This window comes from Platalea leucorodia, assembly GCF_965183815.1.
Source record: "Platalea leucorodia genome assembly, chromosome: 2".
NCBI lineage: Eukaryota > Metazoa > Chordata > Aves > Pelecaniformes > Threskiornithidae > Platalea > Platalea leucorodia.
The window spans coordinates 65,559,659-65,577,206 of NC_138824.1; the positions used below are offsets into that span (position 1 = coordinate 65,559,659).

General features: G+C 39.5%; 1 protein-coding gene across 2 annotated transcripts in view; it reads right to left on the bottom strand.

Moving 5' to 3' along the window:
* Positions 1-238: 238 nt before the first annotated feature.
* The window catches only part of TUBGCP3 (tubulin gamma complex component 3), a 60,337-nt gene continuing 43,027 nt past the window's right edge, over positions 239-17,548 (bottom strand). For both annotated transcript variants that reach the window (XM_082333550.1, XM_082333549.1), the window contains 11 exons: positions 16,933-17,043; positions 16,421-16,529; positions 11,564-11,753; positions 10,144-10,279; positions 9,282-9,350; positions 7,826-7,961; positions 5,100-5,188; positions 4,834-4,965; positions 4,313-4,453; positions 3,612-3,728; positions 239-1,311 (listed from right to left, as the gene is read on the bottom strand). In XM_082333550.1, the coding sequence (XP_082189676.1) occupies positions 1,153-1,311; positions 3,612-3,728; positions 4,313-4,453; positions 4,834-4,965; positions 5,100-5,188; positions 7,826-7,961; positions 9,282-9,350; positions 10,144-10,279; positions 11,564-11,753; positions 16,421-16,529; positions 16,933-17,043 (1,389 nt within the window). In that variant the 3' untranslated portion in view covers positions 239-1,152. The remainder of the gene's footprint in view (positions 1,312-3,611; positions 3,729-4,312; positions 4,454-4,833; positions 4,966-5,099; positions 5,189-7,825; positions 7,962-9,281; positions 9,351-10,143; positions 10,280-11,563; positions 11,754-16,420; positions 16,530-16,932; positions 17,044-17,548) is intronic.

A 17,548-nucleotide genomic window follows, 5' to 3' on the forward strand; every position in this document is an offset into this window, starting at 1 on the left:
CTAATTGTTAATTAACGAATTGCACACAACTCTAAGTATAGATAAGAATAGTACCAAAATCCTGAAATGGGTAGGGATCTGTAAATCAATACACTCCTAACTGGAAGCTTCTCCTTTCTTACCTTGTGGAAAAATCATAATCTTTCAATTACAAAAAGCAAATCACTTGTTTGAAAGATAATTGTGTTTTTATTTTTCTAAGCTTGCATTTGTGGAACATAATAAATGACCTGATATAATGACAACTTTGCAAAAGAAGAATCCCCCTCTCACCAACGTCTGAACAGCAATATATAAATATTTACAATGAAAAAATATGGAAGGGAAGAGAATGAAGTCAACATTAGCCAAGTCAGTTTGTTTCTACACATCTGATTTCGAACATCAATTATTTCATTCAATTCAATCTTAACCAAAACTTTCCTTTCACAATACTGAGGCTTTAACTTCATTTTTTAGATCTTATGTGCAACAGATACGCTCCTGCTCTGCTTCTATAGTTTTCTCCTGTACAGTAATCATAGAATTTCCCTACTAATTTTTTTATTTCAGTTTAACTTTGAAAACAACAAAAAATTAAATATAAGTTTATGTCTCCTGATACAAAGATTCTCACACAGTCGAACACATCACAACACTGAAAATCAGCATAATGAAATGCTGTATAGCTTCTTAACAAGGACATTAGGTCTGAGTCCTAAACTGTTGGCTTTAACAAAAGCTCTCTTCAAATAGAACAAGTATATATAGAAAAAATAACCTTCTTATTTTCTTGTTAAAAAAGGAAAGGGTGCTTTCTATAAACAAAAGATGCGATTTCCTTGACACAGATATAAGTTACAGTGGAGAGAGCTCAGAAAGCTTCAAATAAAATTGGTTTGTTTAAAAGGATGATTTAAGAAGTTGATTGGAAGAGGTTCAATCAGCCCATTTAGTCTGGTAATTCTAGAAACGTCAGTGTAAAAAAAAACCTACTTTTTTTGCTTTCTGCTATACAGTGTCACACAATCACATGACTGAAAACGTGTTGCCTGCAGAAATGGTAGACACCGATCACGCACAATTTGGTTGTATTATGTCAACACTGATTGCTTTGTCCAACAAGAGGTTCAACATCCTTCGGATACCGAGGTGCAGTCCTTAGCAATTGTTTCACATATGTGAGCTTCGTCTGCCTCTAGTGCCCAACGATACACGAAGCCTTGGCTCTCTTGCTTTATAATGTTCATTGAAGTCCAATCTAAAGCTAAGAAACCGAAGGCTTTCATCAGAACTGGTTGTCAGCAGGACCAAGAACTGCTGGACGATTCCCTGAAGGAGAAAGAAAAACCCAAGAGACAGCTAAGACGTCAGCAGTAGTGTGTTTTGCACAGGGACGCCAGGTGGTGCACAGGCCTGGCAAGGAGGCAGAGGGAAGCAGGGAAAGGGCAAGCAGAAGCATTTATACCCAATTGTTAGCAAATGAGTTATGCTGGATTCATTCTTTCTGCAAAACCACAGAGCTTCATTTTACCTTCAAACATCTGCCACGCACTTCAGAGTCTCCAGCGCAAACAGCTCGGCCTTTTCAACAGACCCCCGCTTGCCCGGCTGGCACTCCCCATCTGTCCAAAGGCTCCCAGGCTGCAGGGGAGCTGCCCCGGCCCCACTGCCCCGGCCCTCCCAGGGCAGCCCCACCGGACCCAGGAGACCAATTCAGGATTCACTCCGTGCCAACAGGAGACCTCACCTTGTTTCCACGCCACATGTGCAACGCAGGCCAGGCCAGCCTGAGACCACTGCTTGCTTCATCAATACGTATTTCATGTAGGCTCTACTGACAGCAGCAAGTAGCACTGCAGAGCTGCAGAGCATCTGCCCAGTAGGGCAGTCACTGGTACAGTCCCAGTGGCTAGACTCTACGCATTTGGAGCAGTTTTTATGTGGGACTTGCACTTGGCATGCAGGAGGCACACTTCTGGAGTCCGTCTTCCCATTCGGCTCTACCCCAGGGCCTGCGGGAGCTCCACAGCATGCAGAAAAGCAGAGGACTTTGGGAGGATGGGAAGACTCACTTCAAGAGCTCATTCCTGATCTCCACATTATAAATGCTAATGTGGACATGCCCCTAACTAGAGCACCCCACTGCTTCCAAAGATGACCAAGGCTGGCCAGCTAAGTCCTGCATGGAAAATCCATAGTGGGGCTCAGCAGAAATACAGTCCGAGCAGGCAAAAGCTACATTGCCAACTTGGAGCAATCCTGTAGAGCACACAAACTACAATCTATTCACAGCCCACTCTTAAAAGAATTTGTCTCCATTTTTCTCTGGGAGGGAGAACTGCAATATGTGGACCCAGGAGCAAATTCCTCCCAGATCTGAAGTCCTCACATCAGAGCTCAGGATCTCTACAGCCTTCAACAAGAGCCACCAGTATTTTATAACCTGGGTGCCCTATTCAGTTTTCATTCAAATTTCCATGGGAACTGAAGTCTTTTGATAATGCAGCACTTCATCTAGGGTAGCTATAGCCTGGCAAAGTTATAGGCAATACAGAAATGGATCTGGTGCAAACCACCAGAGAGAAGGACTGAGAAGTGCTCTGCACATGCTGTACAGGTGGTAAGTCACAACTGCTATAAAGAACCAATTGTACTCTTACAAGGTAAAATGAATGTATGAGTAACAACCCAGCAAAACCACTTCAACCTCATTCATTTACCTAGGGCAACAATGCATGCTTGCATGTTTACTATTTGTCTAAATGTGTATTTATGGATATTAAAATATGAAAGAAAGATTCAAGAATTATCAACAGCAAGATGGAATAAAGCAGGCCCTACAGCTCTAAGTCAAACTCAGTATCATCATTAAAAAAATCCTAACTTCAGGCATGCCAAAGGTGATAAATACGAGAAGTTAAAAGGTACACTACATGACATCAAGAGTATCTCATGTGTCAAAGTCAAGAGATGAGTTGAAGTAGGCTTTTGGTTTTCAGTTGACCTGGGGTCTATTCCTGAACGGCTGCTGTGGCACACAGTGCTGTGTCCCTCCCTTTCATCACTTTCTGGAATGCTTTCCCTGAAATCTAACAGCTGATTTTCCTGGGGAATGAGAGCTTTAGAATCAGATATAACAAGTTAAGACAAAGCCAGAATAATTCCCAAAGAAGATAGCCTATGCACGTTCCCCCAAACAGCTTACTCATTGCCCATCTCAGTGCACTTAAAATCAAGTGTTAGGCCCTTAATAAGGACCCTTTCTGCAGTCTTTAATAGCAATGATTTGCAAAGATGGTGAGAAGAAATGGAATGCAGAGGGAATTCTATTTTTTTTTTTTTTCCCAGATTACACCAGAAGATAGCTATTACTTCCACTACTGAAGGAAGGAGGAGACTCGCATGAAGAGACAATTCCTCTTTGTCAGGGGAACATACACGATTACAAAACCTGCTGTCTACTGAAGAACAGTGAATACAGGCTTCTAAGCAGAGAAGCAAAAAATGAAGACCTAGATCCACAAACTGCACACATAAATACAGAAGTTACACATACTCCATATCTGAAATTGATTTCTACATATCAAAGCCCAGCACCCATATTAAAAAAAATACAATCTAAGGGGCACCTGGTAAAAGTGAGTGAGTATTCGCAGCTGTGAGCACATTTTGGGTATTGAATCTTGAAATTCTTTCATCCTCTTGCTCTCTTCTTCATCTTCTGATGCAGTTACACCCCACTTGCCCTACAGAGACCAAATGAGTTAAGAGGTCAAGCATCACCTGATGAAAGTTGCTAATTGGGCCACCTTCTGCCCAGCTAAACCACCATGTTTATACAAACCAACCATTGCCATCAAAAGCCAAACATGGAGCCTCTAGTATTGAAACGATCAGTCCCCTTGGTGGTTGTACAGCACGCGAAAGAAACTGGACGTTAGCAAAGCAGGCGAGTCTCACACCAGCACTGCATGTCCCACAGACTGACAGTAGGGAGGTAGGCATGGAACTATGGCATTTTCTGTAAAAGGGCTCAGGATATTAAAGACTCTTCCATTTCCTTCACCTAAAAGAAACCTAAATTTCTCATTCTCCAAAACCCACTGCAGAATCTACTCACTTAGAGGTTTTGGGCAAGAAAGAAATGAAAACCACTATTCAGCAGTTTTGTTTGAATTCACTAGCTACTGCTGATGACTTTTGCATTTGTCCTAACTACATTTTCCATTTTTGCTGTACCTCTACGTGATATCTAAAATCCTCTGTATATCAAAAGACAAGTATATCTGCCTCAATTAATTTTCATGTTCCAGCAATATCCTTACTGTACCTCAAGCTCACGCTGTTTTTTCCTCTCTTCAAATTGCAATCTCAGCTGCAGCTCCTCCAAAGCAGCTCTGTACATTGCATCTTGGGCATTCTGGAGCTCAATGATCTGATCAAAAACAGCTCGAAGCTGGTTGAGAAGTACCTGTGAGATAGTTAAGCGACAAAACAATGAAAGAGTTGTATGGCAAAAGAGTTTTAAGTTACTACCACTCTTTAGAATATGAGTAAATTAAATCTTTTTATGCATAGCTGGAGAGACTGTTTTGCAAAGTCCTAAATCAGTTGTTGCATAATCACACAGCTTCTTAGGACCAAAAGCAACCAGCCCACATTGTAACAAGTTTTATAATCAGCATCTGTGACTGTGTGTGGGGAGTATGCACAGAGCCTACCATAATAAGGTCTTATATCAGAGGAAGAAAAATGACTTTTCCCCTTGCTCCGACAACATAAGAGAAGATGGTTCCTAACGCATAAGCCAAGATCACAAAGCTACAATTTAATGCAAAGGAGAAGACTTACCCTGGAATCACTATCCAGCAAGCACCGAGCTATGATTGTGTCTAGAAAAACTTCATGGGCTGCAATGATGTGATCCAAGTCCTGTGCTTGTTGGACCTTGTTCCAGAGTTCATCCCACGAACATTCAAGCACCTGGAGCAATGATTCAGGATTGGGCTGTTTTGATTTGCTAGATGACAAGCTCTTTGAAATTTAAGACACACAACACATACAGAATATTAAAAGTACTTCATTTTTAAGCAACTAATTGGGTGGAGAGAGTATACCTCAAATGTAATGTAATACTGCATTTGATGAATGAAATGGACCATTTCTGATGCCAGAACGTGACACTGATGCAGCACCCCAGAAAGCTCTGTAAAAAATCCAAAGAGATGGCATGTTAAAGACCACAAGGACAGGCACAGCCATCAAATGAGCTTGGTAAACTTTTTCTACCAAACTGAATACTTCATTAAACAGCCACTAGTCTTGGATGGTAGCAGCAATACTGGCTGGCAACAGGTAAGCAAAGAACATTGCACAATTAACTTTTAGAAAATGCGAGCCAAAAATTACACCGACTGCGTGCTCAGATGGTGCTGGAAACTTGCTGAGTATCACAAGTGAAAAAGACCCTCTCAGTCCCAAGAGACCAAAATACAGTAAACATCCCATGTGTTCTTTTGGTTGAAAATCTGAGGCCACAGATTTACAGTTGCTTCTGGAGCCTCTCATCTCTTACCATTAGCCTTCAAACCACAGACAGCATATTTTGCATTACTTAGCTACACTGAGACCAAAAGAGAGGGTGGTTGTGACAGGGGTAGGGAATTTGTCGCTCATGTGGTCCCGGCTCAATTCCCCAATCCACCAGAGACCCACAGGTAAGTCACTAATGGCCTCAGCTGCTCACCTGTAAGAGAAGGTCTCTCTGTTGCAGAAGGGTATTATCAAGATTACCATCAATTGCAAAAATTCTCTGGAACAAAGATACACAGCCTTGTGGAATCAGGCAGATATCCAGACAGAAGAAGTAATTTCTAAAAAGCCGCCGAAGTAATTTGCCGCTGCAGACAAGCTATGAGACTACTACAAAAGGAATTCTACATTTTCATATCTTGGGATGTTACAGAACCATCCAGTCATCTGAAAGATATTACAAGCTACTCTGTTCTTCATTTCTTATGCCTTTGCAGTAGGACTATCCCTAACATATTACGTTGCATCTACTTTAAATAGGATCAATGAAAAAAACCTCCAGGGTTGGCTAAACAGCAGAAATTCTGCAACATTGGTGAGTTGGATACATCTGTGTTTCTTCTTCAAATTACTAACAGGAAAAGAGTGAGCTTGACACTACTGTCTAGAAGTACTCCTTTAAAGCATTGAAATCCCTGGCTGTTAAGACTTTTTGGGAATTGTGAATAAAGCTATCTTTGAAAGTCAGTGCTACCTCTTTGTAGTTGAAAAACAAAAGACCCTGCAGCTGCTTCCTCCTATCAGTTACTGTCTTCCATTTGGTGCTCTGTGACTGGAAGGGCAACGTACTGTTTTGGAGGGAGAGAGAGAAAATAAAAGCAAGTTCTACTACTTCTGTGCTGGGGTGGACTCTCCATGTATTTTAGAAAAAAAATTTACTCGCAGCTTCCAACTTAGACATGCCAGTGAGCAAGAAAGACTCCTGTCCCTCCAGGCAGAAGGCAGTACAGGTCTTTGTAAACGTACTCTCCTTTGTCAGAGGCACAAACTGAGAAATACAGCACTTGGCTCCTTCTGCCAACAGAAGTGCTATAAGAGCTTGGCCAGCATCTTAAATGTCTGCATTACTTAAAACATAGCGAAATGTAAAGGCAACAAGCAACTGAGCTGTTACTTACAGAAGACTGCTCCATGGCAAAGCATAAGAAAGTCCTCCTGGGGCAGGGGAGTGGGGTGGGTGGGGGGAGTAAAGAAAAAACTTCCTTCTGAGAACAAAAGAACAAACAAAACCCTAGCAATGGGAGACAGCTCCAGCCTGAAGACCCTCAGGTGATGAGAATAAAATCTGTTAACTGCACCCTAGTCTCAAAGGGAACAGAAAGCAAGAACGCAATAGACCACTGGTTTTGAGTCAAACAAGCACTTATTTGGGACAAATGACAGCAAACTAAATCCTATCTCACAGAAACAGAAAGGAAACCTAGTCATCCAGTACAGTTCCAGGGATCAGTCTTGTGCACCAGAGCAGACTTTACAAGACCTTGTTTCCTAGTGACCTTCTGAGGCCAAGGTGTCCACTCCCACCCACCAAACAGTTCCTAATTAAAAAAACATAAATATATCTTTGTAAATATTACTATGCCACAAAAAAGCGTAACCCTCAACAGCTATTTTTTACTGAGAGAAGTGTAGCTAGGTAAAAAAAGTCAAGCTTGAGCCAGTACAGAGGCTCATAAATATGACTATATTCTCAGCTGAGAAGTCGGATCAAAAAATCCCAGTCCATTTAACACGCACCAGAGCCACTACACTTAAGAGCTTTTCTATTTCTTCTCAAACATCTGTTTCTTTTATCTTTGCCTCTTCTGTTCTTAGCTAAACAAAAGCACAGGGGATGAGTGAAGGTAAAACTAGTAAATTCAGAAGCGTGCATGTGTGAGACTTACTACTTCCAGCACAAGAAAGAGGGAGACACAGGGTACAGACAGGAAGGCATCAACGGAGATGAGTAAAAGGGGATGGAAGAGTAACGGTCTCTTTCCAGAGACCTGGGATGTTTCATTTGCTCACTGCTACAAAAACTCACAACCAAGGATTAAGTAAAACAACAAACAGGAAACTTCCATTTACAATAATGTTATTTTATCTTCATCATCATCTACCATTAAACAGTCAGTCAAGAGAAGCAACAAAATATAAAACTCGTCTGTTCCAACAGGCTTCCCCCTGCCCCCTTAACATACAGTTTAAAATAAAATGCAGTCATCTAAATGCAGTTTACAAGTATGCCATCCATTTGGGCTTCTCTCACCTGGTATACTTTTCAGAAGCTTTGCATTGCACATGTGCCCTTTCCATATATCAGTAAGAATATACTCCATTCGTTTCGCTCTCCAAAGGAAATTAAATACTCTTAGATAGTGGCTCATGCACTCACGTGTAAATACCTACAAAACAAACAAAATATCAGTACAAATTGAATAGACATAGCATGTGTTCTGAAGGACCAAGAACCTCTTCACAGTCCATCTATTCTGACCCATGCAGTTTATTGGTAAATATAGTCTAAACAAAATCCCTGGAAACCCAGAGCTTTTGGGAAGATCCTCCCTCAAGGGCTGAACTAAGTTACCTAACATTCAAGTAGGCACAAGGCACTGCTGAAGGCAGAGCTATAGCACCTGCTCTGGTCTAGAGCACACTTCAACAGCACTGTAATTTTATTTTTTGCATTTTAACACACACACAAAAAAAAGATTCCTACATCATCCATTTTTCCACATCATGTCCTTCAGAAGACTGAAGACAATGAAGTAGAAATGCATTGCAGCTTATATGCTTCTCTACGTGAGTCCTCCACATAGGCATCTTTTCCATGTTTAAAAAAAAAATAAATGAAAAGGTTGTTTTGTTTTCTTGGTGTTTTGGGGTTTTTTTCGTTTGGTTTTTTTTTTTTGTTTTTTTTTTTTTTTTAAATCCTAAGTACTGCTCTGATGCTTTTGCCAGTTCCAATTCATTGCAGGCTGAGAAAGTACAACTGTATTTGTTGTCCTACCAACATGCCAATTGAAAAAGCTTGGACCTACATGCCAGGAGGCAATAATTTCTTGGGAGGTTTTAAGCACTTCCAATCCCATATGGGAGGAAGTGTAAGAAGGGGTGAACAAGACAAATCCTAAACACTTTGTTCTTTTCAAACTGTATATATACATGACAATTCCTTCCACTGGTCAGACTCACATTTTGATGTCCTGTTTAAAAAAAAAAAAAGTTCTTCACAAGTTCTTTATAGAGGCTAAATGCAGTCTGATCAATAGTGCAGCTATTTTCTCGGTAGTTCTAATGAACACTACCTATCAAATTTCATTTAGATAGTACAAATAGGTTCTCCTCAAATACATTCTTCAGTTCCTTGCAAATTATCCCAAATTAGCAGCTACGGCCTAGTAATAATGGAAGAAGAGGAGCACTCCATTTATTAAGAACATGCTAAAATCTCTGCTGGAACAAATGAATTACTGATTTTCAGTAATGATTGTTATAAATGTAGCTTTTTAGCACTCGCAGTCAATTTATAAGAGTTGAGATTTTGGCTCAACTGTTTATACAATGGGTACATCCTGGATGCAAAAAAAAAAAAAAAAAAAAAAGAGTCATCTCTCTGATCTTACACTCCAGAATAAAAAAGGTTATTTCAATTAAAAAAAAATGTAGCAATTCAATTCAGCATTCAAGACATGTTCACAGCCAGCAGTATATGACAATACCGTTGCTATTGGCCCATCAACATGATAGTCCAAGCTGAAGACATCCCATCCAGTGTCCCCAGGAGATACCTGTATTAAAAAGATATGCTACTTTCAGTGTATAGCCAGAGCATACTAGTGCTGAAGAGCAATTCTTGCTTACTCTTCCATTCTCCACAGCCTATGAAAAAACAAGCATCTATTTGGGATACAGGAGTTCCTTGTCAAAAGTAATAGATTAAGCAAAAATGAACAGAAGTTTGACACAAGGGTGGGATTCATCTCACCCAAATGTTGATATTTGTAATGCCAATGTTTTTCCACTGGAGCTAGTAAAGGAAATGAAGGGAAGGAAAAACTTCTTAGGCAGGACTCAGCCTAAGGTATAGACTTATTTCAGATGCTACAGTACATCAGTTAACTCCCACCTCTAGGACTGGAGTTTTCTCCTTAATTCAAATTTCTTACCAGAGGTCTCTTTCATGAAATGCACTTTTCATTGCTTCACTCTTTGTAACTACTGGCAACAAAGAGATCACCCCCCAGATTCTTCTAACAACAGCAGTAGGAGCTGTTTGCACAACCTGAAATCAGGGCCACCAGCATCAATTACTGTTAGACCCCAAATACTCAACTTCATATTGTCAATGAAATGGCTGTAAACCACAGCTTGAAATACAAATTAATAATAGGCAGGAAATGGGAAAAGAAGACGACTTATTAAATGAGGTTTACATAATTCAAAGCAGACTTCAATGGAAAGGTGGGGGGGAATGTATTTACTATATATACATATGAAAATTTTGTTTCATATAGATGCTTGCATGTACACACACACAAAAAAAGATATGTCTCAGGTCAGAGTCCCCATGATGCAACAGACCTCGAGAAGTCGAACATCCAATCGTTTGAGAATCTCAGGATTATCAAACTGGGCATTAGTTGCCCTCACCGCTGTTTCAAGGATTCCAGTTAGATTATGCTGATACAAAGTTGTAGCTGGTCGTGCAAGCTCTGGCCTGGTGGTTATGAAACAAACAGTCACGGCATATTAGTGAGATATTCTGCAGCAGCAATTTGGTAGTAACTGCAGCACACAGTGAAACACTTTTCTGACAGACTTTCAAAACCTCTTGTATTACTCTTTCAGTCTTAACCACGAAGAAAATCAATGAGCAAAATATTTGAGCAGAATATGAGCAGAATATGTCTATTCATATGCAGCTATACACCTGAACATCAGCATGAGGAGCAACTTTATCCTCATTTAATGCCAGTAATTTGAAATTACCAGGATTCCTAGCATAACTATTCTGTAATTTGAGTTGCATTCATATCTAAAATGAGGCAGATTACATCATTAACAAATCAAACCAATAATTTCATTTCAGTTTTGAGAAACTTACTGGTAGCCATCTCACGGGCTTAGAAGTGCTGGCAAGAGCACACAAACCCACCCCCTCTATGTAACTTAAACTTTCCAAAGAGTTGCAACATGCAAGTAACAAGCACCTTGCACTAGTCCTCTGCCCCATGATCAGTACTGGAAAGCCCCTCACTACTTAGGCCTCAAATGTAATACTGACTCCACAAACCAACCTTATTGTGCTTCATACTAATTTTCACTTAAAAAAGCACAGTCATGTACAAATCGTCACCTGACAATGTTGATTTTGATTTACAAACAAGTTAATGGCAGCTCTATTACAAAGCCTGCCTTCTAGACCAAAGGAAAGCTTTGCAAAGGGCATTTTTGGTAGACTAAGTTTCATCAGTAACACCAGCATGTAAAAGCAGTGAGCTTGCAAATACATGTTAAGAACTGAAACTGATACTTGTGGGTTCACCTGAGTGCTTAAAACAGAGGCTGGTGAGGCATCAAATAAATTTTTAAAAATGCATTGAGGGGTTTTGAGACAATGTTTTGGACCAAACACCTCCAAAATATAGAAGCCTAAGATTCACAACAATGTTAACTAGTGGCATCAAAAGCAACGAGATAAGTGCTAACATGCTCAAGTTTGTCACAGGGTCAAGTGCAAAGGTATCTATATTAGTGCAACTTTTCAAGACATTGTGAAATGGTACTGTATATATACTTCCTACCAAAAAGGAAGAACAAAGTTTAAGCCTCAGGGTCAAAGAAGTTAAACCCAAAATATAATTTAAAAGTTATTCAATTAAACCTTTGAGTCATAAGATACTTAAACGGTCCTCTTCCAAAAGCAAAACAGTTTCTATGCTGATCATACACATTTGCAAGCATCAGAAATTCAACATAATTACCCTTCCTAATCTCTTACTTGAGCAAGTCCATTAAATGCCTGATAAAGTCTCCTTGACCAAGTAGTAAGTAGCGCCTCATGGCCTGCATGTGTTCCAGTAAGTTGTACTTCTTATTGAGAACATCCAGCAGGTATTTGCTGGTCTCAAAATAAGCTGCATCAATTTTCTCTTGAAATGCATTTTCCAAATCTGTGAACAAATCAGCAGCTAAAAAAAAAAAAAAAAGAAAAAAAGAAAAAAATTGCAATTAAATTAGTATTTTTCCAAAACTGAGGCAAACAAGCTTTAGAATTGAAACATACAAGCAGAGAAATTGCTATTTATTCTGATTCACTATATTATACATTTGGCACAGCCAAAGTGAAAGCAAGTCTTAAGCAGCCCATACTTGAACATTATTACTTTTAATCTGTGCCCAGGTCATACTTTCCAATAAGAGCTCATATTATTTCCTCACTTTTACACAGAAAGTGGATTTTTTTTTAGCTTGCTGAAATACTGCAATTTACAGAATCAAATAATTTGAAGGAGACCTAAAAATCTCAGAGTTAGGGAAAAGCTTTGTTGGGAGCGATCTAAATCAGAAGTCACTTCTAAGGGTGAAGGGAAAAAAAAGAAATCAAAGAATCAGTCAGAACATTCAACAGAAAAGAGTTCCCACATATAAGTCAGAACGAGAGAGGAGGCAATATGCTTGCATTATCTGTGGGACAACCAGCAACCTGATGTTTTCTTCTCCACTGTTAATGCATGGCAACTTGGGGGCAAAAAGTGGGATGCCGCCCTTTAGTAGGAAGCATATTTCACTCTCTTCTACAACTACAAGCTTATTAAGCAAGGATCTGCAATAAAATGTTACAAGATAGCAAGAAGTGTGGCCTCTTCAGGCAACATGGAGCAAAACTCCAAATACTGGACTGCCAACTATTGTAAGATTCAGACCTCCCTCAGCATTAAAGGATATACTCCCACTTTCAACAATTTTTAATTACACAACAATTGCTCTAAAAGTAAAAAAATGAAGAACCTGGTACCAAATTAGTGTAAGACAGCGTACTGCCTGCTCCGGGATTAGTTTCAACCTGTACTGCAGATAGGAAAAAATAAAACCAAGTTTCATGTTGTTCTGATGAGATTCAGCCTCAATTAATAAAATGCTTTGAAACTGAAGAAATAAACAGCGGTTCTAATAAAGAAGTCACTCTTTAATGAGGGAAACCTCACAATATCTGGTTCAATGACACTCCCTGAGGTTTCCAAACTCTCATTCAGTAACCCGTGAAGCTCTCCATAAGACACCAACAGTGCAAGTCTATGCAGAAATGCCAAAGAGGTGACACTTGTATAATACGTTGCTGTGCTCAAAATCTGTACCCTAGGAGAATACTATCAAGTAACACGCATCAAGCTTAGGAGATGTGAGAGTTAATACAGCCTGCAGCAAGGAATCCTCAAAGTACCCTTTCCAGTCACTGACAGCAAACCAGGAGAGACAGCTCACCAAGGTCTCTGCTCGCTCTGGTCAAGGCAGACATCTGGTGTGATCTGACAAAGCAATTCTTGCATTGCTCAGGTAAGGACGCAGGCAGCAGTGTTCCCACTGCTGGGAAAAAGGGAAAAACACCAGTTCGTGCAAATGCATTTGTCTCACTGGTACAGGGCAACAGGGCAGTGAGAATGTCCGATCAATTCTGACTTTCATCTAGTCTTTCCCCATCAGCAGATCCTGTCCTCTTAACTTCTGTCTTCAAAAGATGGGTTCGAGTGTGGCTGCTTGCGTGCGTAGTGGTACCAGCCATCTGATCTGCCACATGGCTTCACTGCTGGCTTTAGAGGAAGAAGGAAGAACTGCCAGAAGGGGGAAAAAACTAAAAGAGGAGTTTCACAGAACACAGTAAGTTACAACACCCCAATGATCAGTTCCTGCAAGTGTCTTTCCACAAGATGCTGTAAGCCTAACGAGCAAAGCAAAAGAGGGAACAAGCCAACCCAAAGAGAGTTATAAGCTAATACCTTTGGTGACTGGACACAGAGGTTGGGCCTAGGACTGGCTCAAGGCACAGGCAAAGCCAACAGGCAGCAGGCAATTGCCTACTTTGCCTATGGCAAGCCTACCAAGTCACACATGCTGGTCCTGCGTCCACTCAAGTAGGGGTGAGCGTGTGTAAGGCAGTACCTATGGCTGAGGACACATGGACCAGTCTCAACTTCTTGTTATCCCAAGCAGAAAAAAAAGCCTTTCTCCTCTCCTTAGCAATGCCCCTTGCCTTGAGGGAAGTGACCTGGCAACAGACCTTCATCTCCAAGACTGGAAAATTCAAGTTTACATGTGTAGCTGTAACGCACCATCTCTGCATACATGCACACCAGCATAGGCAATGCACCATCCCCGTTTGACATGCAAAACTGCTAAAAAGGTTGCTTACATCAACAAACAAGAGGCCTCGGCCCAAGTATTTAAAGCTGTGCAAAATTATCTCAGGACACTGTGAAAAGCCAGAAATGGGTCAAGAAAGGACCTGGCAAAAAGCACTGACAGGTCCATGAGTTGCTGTTGAACATAGTGGTCTCATGTCATTCCTGGTTCAGAAGTTCCCAAACTGTGGACAGCTAGAGGTTGGAGCTGGGATCACTGTATCTGCCTTTTTTAATGTCCTTCTCCCCCAGGTGCCTGCTACAATCCCCTGTCAGACAAGATGACCAACTTCTACACTGTTCTTCATCTCTGACTTCCTGCTTTAGTACGTGTTCGGGTTTTTTTACATGATGATTACTTCAGCATCAAAAGGAAACTGGGGGAAACATGAGAGTTAAGGATCCAAAGCAAATTAAAGAAATAAAAAATACAGTCAAACCCATGAAACTTTCAGATTTAAAATGAGAAACAGCATCCTGAATTCAGGCTGGCATCTTCAGCTTTCCATTGTCTTATTATAAGTAATTATCTGAAGGGACTCTGAGGATATTGTCAGGTGGCACAAACAAGGAGGACAGGACGCATTTACAACATCACTGACACAAAATGTTCTTTCTGGACTGAATGGGTAAAATGCCCTAAATACAAATGGAGTTTTGTGCAGAATTAAGGCAGTGCAATATTATGAGGTATTTAGGCTACAGACCATAAGCTCAGCACGCCTTCAGCACACAGCAGATATAGTGGATAACATCCATTTCTAAAACTACACTTCTGTCTGAAACAGGTATTCTCAGCACTTAAGATAATGTACTTGCTTTGAAGCTCTTGTCCCATACATAATAGGGAAACTATATTTGTGCAGGTCTTCCATTCAATCAAGGAGAGAGTAGCAAGGGCCAATTAAAAAAAAATATTGGAAAAGCATGGCCTTAAACACTGTGGAAAGTGGTGAAAGTAGTGTAGCCAAAGAATGGTTTTGCTTTTTTTCAGGAGTAGCTGGCAAGATGACGGTTCAAATGCATTTACAGCCCTTATTCACTTAACCCTGACCCTTCTCTGCTCTTTGAGCGCATCTTTGACTAAGCAAGCACTGTGCATGGTACAAAAATCACATTATTAGATGAAATATTCTTGCAGACATGAATGGGATTTTATTAGTAGAACATCTTTCATGGAGGTACTCATGCTAAAAGTCCATGCTGTGAAGAGTTAATATAAAAACTAATCCAAGGTCAAACGGGGGGGGGGGGGGGGGGGAGAGAATCCCACAAAACCAAGCTTCAAAGTTTTATATAATAAAGTCATATTTGAGTACAGGAATAACAGAAAAGATATTGTACAAGATGTCAAAAAGTGCCAAGAAGGATGTTGTTAGAAAACTAAGTAAAGAACTTGACAGAAAAACAAATGTTTAGATAATTCTTCTCTTGGCAAAAGGTGGACATACTAGTAGGACATCATTATACTTCTAGAACTATGTATAAAATAGCATCAGAGAAATTATCCCAGTGATCTACGTCTTAACAATTAGACTCTCTTTGGCATATTAAATGAGTTATAAAAAGAAGTTACACTAGTAAAATATCACGTTCACCAGAAGAAAGCAATTTGTCCTTTCTCCCAGATTTAGCAGCATCCTATGCATTGCCTTACCTTCTTTGCTTAGTATTTACACATAAAGTCTCCTTGTTTTAGATGTTTGTTATTTGCTATCTTTCATCATAACGTTAACTTCATTGCAAAGAATATGCCACCAAAGAATAACTGCAAATGGTATTTAAGTTCTCATTCATTAAAACTGAAATCTCTTCTAAACAGAAAGAAATAACCTGAAGGAATTCTGATAGTTAAGTTTTGGTTTAACATTCAACAGCTGGCAACCCCAATTTTAAGTAATCTTCAAAAAGAATTTTACTAACCTTCCACATACTCAATTTTCTTCAGACATATTATAGTGGTAGAGTGCAGAAAGACTTCTGTCCTGTCTGTTTTTACTGCTCATTCTCTTATTTACAACAAATGGATTATTTATTATTTTTTAATCACAGAATTAATTCAGTATTATTATGGAATTGTATGATGAAGTATATTTGATGAGAAGTCACAAGTACTAAATTCTTACTGCAGCACTCAAGAACATCCCTGCCCCCATCCCAGCCCTCTCAACAAAAGTCAGCTGAAGGCAGACTGGTTTCTGAATGGTTTCATTCAGAAATCCAGTACATTAACAACCATCCAACAAACCTATCAAATTAAGAAGAAAAAGTTACACATACGCATCTTCATACATCTTTTGTAAAATGCAAGTATCCATTAAAATACCTATATTTTAGGGCAGATGGGATTTTTGTACTCCTTTTCACCCCACTATCGAAAACGTCAGTTTACAGGCAAAACCACATATTGTACAGAGCTCAGTTCAAAGGGAAAAAGCTGACTAACACTCATACTTTACCATCTTTTGAAGACTCTGCAGATTTTGCCACAGCAATCATCTTTGTGGATGGAGTCTGATCATGACAAACTTGATGCAAGAAGTTTATGGATTTTCCTATTAGGAGGACCTGAACAAAACAAAGGATTTTCTTTTTTTTAAAGTGATTTGCATTTAAGAAAAAAACACACCAAAACAAAAAAACCACCCACAATCACCAGGACAACGTGGTATTTTGTCATCTTTCTGTGCTCTTAGCTTCACAATCCCAACCACAGCAATCCAGAACTTCAATGCTAACACAAAAAGGTTTTAAACATAAACTTATTTCCTCCCCTTGAGATCTCCTTAAACAAAGTTTATCAGCTAGAGAATGGAAAGGAGAAACAGTCTTATCATCTTCCTCAGCAAACAATTCTAAAATTCTTAAGACGATTATTTATTGTTAAATTTGGTCTCTATTTTCTTAATGGAAATCTAAACAGCAGCATAGAGCAAACAAATAATCAGAAGATTAACTTTTGAATTCATACCTTTTTTGATTGCTCCATTGTAATAAAAGAAGGGATCATTGATTTCCTCAAAGTGTATTTGTCATGCCACAACCGATCAGTTTTAACTGTAGGATCTGAAGCTACAAAAAACTGTAGATTGAAATAAATATTAAAAACAAAAGATGAATGTAAACTCTCTCTGCTAGTGTTTCATTTCTGTATTCAGAAAACTAAAAATTTTCTGAGTTCTTCTTTTAACTAAAAAAGCAAAAAATGAATTTTTTTCATAGCTAACATGCAGAGTGTTCCTGGCAATTGATATGTAAATTGTATGTTGACCAACCTGAACTCCAAAGAAAAAAGTTAAGGAACAGCTCACATAATTTAATCTCCTCTGTATGTTATGAAACCTTGACTATCTCAGGGTTAAGTGTAATATCTGTAAAACATCCACTATGAAATACAGAAGCGCATAGCATTTTCTGGCAATTAGTTATACATATATATTAGGGTAGGAGATAAAGTTCAGAATATAGGTATAATATGCTTTTATTTTACTGGTTCTATTTTTACTCAAGCCCCTTTGGATTTCCTCCTATTTTAACAGACGCAGAATTGCAGGAAAAGAAAAACCCAAACCCAAGAAATCCTGCAA